The sequence below is a fragment of the Pteropus vampyrus genome, unplaced genomic scaffold, assembly GCF_000151845.1.
Source record: "Pteropus vampyrus isolate Shadow unplaced genomic scaffold, Pvam_2.0 Scaffold203, whole genome shotgun sequence".
Classification (NCBI taxonomy): domain Eukaryota; kingdom Metazoa; phylum Chordata; class Mammalia; order Chiroptera; family Pteropodidae; genus Pteropus; species Pteropus vampyrus.
Genome location: NW_011888984.1, coordinates 403673 through 408468, shown reverse-complemented (window position 1 = coordinate 408468; position 4796 = coordinate 403673). Strand labels below are relative to the sequence as shown.

Genomic DNA, 4796 nt, shown 5'->3' with positions numbered 1-4796 from the left:
GGCCCCCCGGCCCACCCCCTTCCCAGGGCAAAGAGGGCCCAAGGTTATGATAAGAAGTAAATAACTTGTCTGTATAGCCTATGCCTGACTGAGTGGTGTGAGGCGGGGTATCGGGATAGGGGTCAGCCGGCATGGGCCTCTGGTGGGGACATGAGAGTGTACGCCGGCCCTTAGCATGTGCTTGCCATGTGGCGAGCACATAGCATGTGACTGGCATGTGCTGAGCCCTCAACGGGTGACCTGCCTCTGCTTAGCATGTAGCTTGTGGCCCATTGGTTTGGCATGTGCTGAGCCCTTAGCATGTAATGGATGCAGCCTCACATGTGAAGGGCTCAAGCTGGCGTGTGCTGAGCCCTTGGTGGACAATGCACGTGAGCTGGCACGTGCCGAGCATGCGGTGTGTGACTGTGTGGCTGGCGTGTGCTGAGCCTCGCGTAGCCAGCATGGGGTGGTATGTGCCGCACACTCACGTGTTCCCAGCCAGATGAGCATGCGGCGAACCATTGCCGTATCCCAAGGGTGGACTCGCATGTCTGAACACTAAGCATAAATTTACACACGCCAAGTGAATCTGCACCAAGCACGGATGAGTGCGTGGCAGGCCTGTAACGTGGCAAGGACAGGTCAACAGAGAGACCTTGGCATCTGGCAAACTTGGGTTAGCACCTACTGAACTGAACATAATGCTCTGAGGGTGGTTTCTCGCGTGCCAAGCACTCAGTGTATTTAGGGGGTGGGTCTGCCAAGCACAGCCTGTCCCTCCCAAATGCCATGGCAGCTCAGCCACCAGCCTGAGCCAGCGGCCGATGGTGCAGCATCGGAGAGCAGGGCCTAGGCGCCAGCCTGAAACCCACCCCAGCACCGGGCCAGGCTCGCCTCAGGCAGGGAGGACAGGCATGAGGCAAGGCTGTGAACAGGTTTTTATTGGAATAGGCAGAGGCAACAGGGCCGAGGACGTGCTCAGGGCCAGCAGGGTACAGTCCCCTTCCTTCCTGCGTCCCTCTGGCCGAGGGGGCCACGGGCCAGACACCAAGGCCCTCTTGTGTTCAGGGAGTGTGTGCAGGTATACGCCGTGGGCGGGGAGAAGGATAACTATCTTTCTGTAAGAATAATTTTTGGATTCAGGGAGTGGCTCTGAGGGGATGCCAGCCCAGCTAGCACAGCCCCTGGTGACTGGCAGGGGGTGGGGTCACCGTCAGTGGTGCCCGCCAACATGCTGCAGAAGGCTGGTGGCCCGGGGCTGTCCGTGCGGGTGGACGTGGCGTGGCGGGAGGCCCTGAGCCCGTGGGCCCCTCATGCCCTCCAGGGTCCAGTCCTCACTCAGCCATTCCCCAGCACAGCTGCTGGGGTCGAAGAGCTCAGAGTCTGGCCTCTGCGGGGGCAAAAGAGGGCATCAGCCTGGAAGCCACCAGCCTGCTGCCCCCCTTGGATCCCCTCCTTTCCCACCTGAACCCTTGTCCCTTCCTGAGGGCCATTCTATGCCTTTGCAACCCTTGTCACACCCTGGGGGCTTCGATGGTGTGTGGTGAGACTGTAACGTGTCCCGAGGGTGTGTTAGTGTCTGCTGAGGCTTTGTCACATCTTCCTGAGGATGGGCGAGCACGTGCTGAGGCCTCGTTCTCAGTGCTGGGCCTTTATCTATCACTTCCTACAGGTGGCTCGCCCTCTTCTGAGTTTTCACACAGCCTCACAGTAGATCAGTATGTGCAGAGCCTTGTCACACCCTGGTTATATCCTGAATGTGGGCTAGTGTGTGTAGAGCCTCGTCACATCCCAGCGGGGGGCTGTGTGTTAGACCCTGAGCCGCTGCAGGCAACACAGGTGTGTGGGGGCCAAGACCCGGCTCACTGTGTCCCCATCCTGGAGCTCTGAGGGAGGCCCCGACCCCAGAACCACCTGCACCCTGCCCGCCCCCTGGCTTACCTCAGCGTCCATGGTCATGTCCTTGATGTCGGGCCCATCCCCATCCCGCTGTGGGATGGTGGGGGGCTCAGCGGAGGCCCCACGGTGCTCTCCTTCTGCCCAGCCGCTGCCCCGGCAGGGCCCATCCTCCTCGGGGGAGGCCTGGCTCAGGCGGATGAGGTTGCTGAAGTTGGAGTCGGACTTGGAGCCTGTGGGGGGCTTGCGGGCCTTGTGGCGGCCAGCCAGGCGGCTGCTGTAGAAGGCCAGGATGGGCTCGGGGCCCGAGTCGGGCACCCGGCGGCCAGCCGCGGCCACCTTGAGTGGGGCCAGCACGTCGGGGGCCTCACCCCACAGCCCACGGCCCGCCTCCTGCAGACTCAGGTCGTCCAGCTGGTCGATGGCCCGCTGCATGCCCGGTGCCTTCTCCTCCCGGAAGAAGGGCCCGCCGCCCGCCACGCCAACCATGCCCGCCGCCTCCTCCTCCTCCGCCAGACAGTAGTAGGGGGGCCCGTCTTCGGCGGCCGCCACCCCGGGCGTGGCGGGCTTGCCGTCCACCTGCAGGGAGAGGCGGCAGCCGCGCAGCGACAGCTGGTAGTAGCGGGTGGTCTCGTGGGCGCTGCGCAGCTGCTGCATGGACACGAAGGGGTGGCGCAGGGCGGCGCTGGGGCTGATGCGCTCGTGGGACTCCCAGGTCAGCATGCGCTTGATCAGCTCCACCATGCTCTTGAGGTCCGCGTGCTCCGCCAGCGCCTCTCGGTCCGGGAAGGTCAGCCGACCGGCGGCTCCGCCACCGTTCACCGTCTCGATCTGGTCCAGCGACTTGAGCATGTACTTGCGGCGTTCCAGGGGGCGCACCTGGCGGGACGTGGTGGGCGGGGTGGGCGTGGAGTGCAGGCCTCGGGCCTCCTGCAGGGGGCCCACACGTGACACCCCCTCATCCCCCCAGCTTCCAGGCTGTCCTCCGATCTGGCCCAGAGCCCTCTCGTTGCTACGAAGTCCACACGCCTGAACCCTGACTTCCCGTTCTGCCCGTGATCTGACTCGGAGCCCTTTTGCTGCTGGTTGGGCCACACCTGCCCCCTTAACACCGGACCCGCAGAGCCCTCCTCTTGCTGCAGGAAGGACACCTGATCGTGTTCTGCGGTCCTCTCGTCATCTAACCCTGAGCTCTCACCCACCAAGTTCTGCACCTCACCCCAGACCTCCAGCCCTTTCCAGAGCTGTGGACTCAACCCCCAACAGCCACTAGTAGAGGGAGTGCTCTGAACTTGCAGTCCTCCTCGGAATCAAACCCGGACCCCTGTGGCTGCTAGAGCCCCCACCCCCGATCCCGGCCCCCAGGGTCTCCCAGCGATTGAACCTTCTCGTTACACCAGTTTGACACCCCCCAGGCAAGGCGCTGTCAGAGAAGCTGCCTTTGCTTTCAGTCCCACCTTCGGTCTCCTCCACACCCCTCTTGCTGTGACAGCTCCCAAGGCTGGCCCGAACTCCTAGTCCCCTGCGTCTCACCCGGACTCTTGCTGCGCATGCGTGACGACTGCAGCCACAGAGGGAGCAGACCGGCTGCCCCAGACTTCCAGCCTCCCCCTCCCACCCCGGGACCTCACTCAGATCCCTCACGCTGCACACGCTGGCCGGACCCCAGATCCAGAGCTGGCAGAGGACCTGCTCTACCCTGTCACCCTCGTGGTGTGACCCAGATTCTCCAGTCCTCCATGCAGTCTCACCCGTATCTGTCTTGCTACAGCAGCACCCAGGGTGACCCTCAAATTTCCCATCCCATCTTTGGTCTTGCCCAGATCTCTCTTGCTGTGACAATCCCCGTAGCTGTCCCCCAGCTTCCACGCCTCCCTGGATTTTTTCTTGGTGCAGCAGCCCCCACACTGACTGCCCTCGCCCCACCTGCCCCCCTACCTTGGTCTCGGCCAGGTAGTCAGCAGAGGACTTGAGCTGCCAGGGGTTGGCGGCGTCTGGGTGAGGATTGCGCTTGAAGAAGTGGTGGGCCTTGCGGGCGGCGTGGAGCAGGTGGGGCTTGGGCAGGCCCTGGGTCTCACAGATGTAGCGCACCTGGTCGTACTCGTTGTTGCCAGGGTAGAGCGGCCAGCCCAGGTGCAGCTCGGCCATGACACAGCCCAGTGACCACACATCTACCTTCTCACAGAAGGGCAGCCCCAGCAGAATCTCGGGCGCCCGATAGAAACGCGACTGGATGTACGGCTCCTTCACGTAGCGCACCTCACTAAAAATGCTGGCCGAGCCGAAGTCGATCACCTGTTTGGGGGAAGGGAGGCCAGTGGGCAAGGCAAGGAGCAGGGACAGCCGATCGGGGCCTCCCTGGGCATCTATCCCCAGTGTCTGTCTGCATCTGCCATCTGACGGTCTGTCGCTGTGTCTGTGAGCCTCTCTCTCTCGTTTATGGCCCAACCTGTCTCCTCCAGCCTTTGTCTCTGGTTTACATGTCTGTGTCTCTGTCTCTATGTCTCTCCACTAGAACGTATGCCCATGAGGGTTAGGACCCCTCTCCTCTCACCCCACACCTTGTGCATCAGCAAATCCTGTTGGCTCCACCATCTGAACGGATGGAGAATCTGTCCCCTGCGCATTCCAGCCACAGCCCCCGCCCTTGTCCTTTGTCATCTCTGTGTCATCTCCTGCCTAGACCGCTCTCCCTGCTCCTCCCCTCTGTCCCTCCGTCTGTTCCTCACATACGCCCTGAGGGATCCTGTGAATACCTGAGTCGGGTCACGTAGCTCCCCTACCCAGAATCTTCCTGTGGCTTTACCACATCCTATGATAAAAGCCAAAGTCCTCACTGAGCCCCACCCCCCACCCCCCCAGGCTCCTACGATCTGCCCCTGTCCCCTCTGCCCTCAGCTCTTCCCACGTTCCCCCTC

At 62.6% G+C, this 4796-nt stretch overlaps 1 protein-coding gene across 1 annotated transcript in view; it reads right to left on the bottom strand.

The window, feature by feature from the left end:
- Positions 1-910: 910 nt before the first annotated feature.
- HIPK4 (homeodomain interacting protein kinase 4) overlaps positions 911-4796 on the bottom strand; it is a 7262-nt gene continuing 3376 nt past the window's right edge. Inside the window, exons 2-4 of the mRNA XM_011372219.1 lie at positions 3817-4173; positions 1924-2757; positions 911-1372 (exon numbers count right to left, since the gene is read on the bottom strand). Of these exons, the coding sequence (XP_011370521.1) occupies positions 1196-1372; positions 1924-2757; positions 3817-4173 (1368 nt within the window). The 3' untranslated portion in view covers positions 911-1195. The remainder of the gene's footprint in view (positions 1373-1923; positions 2758-3816; positions 4174-4796) is intronic.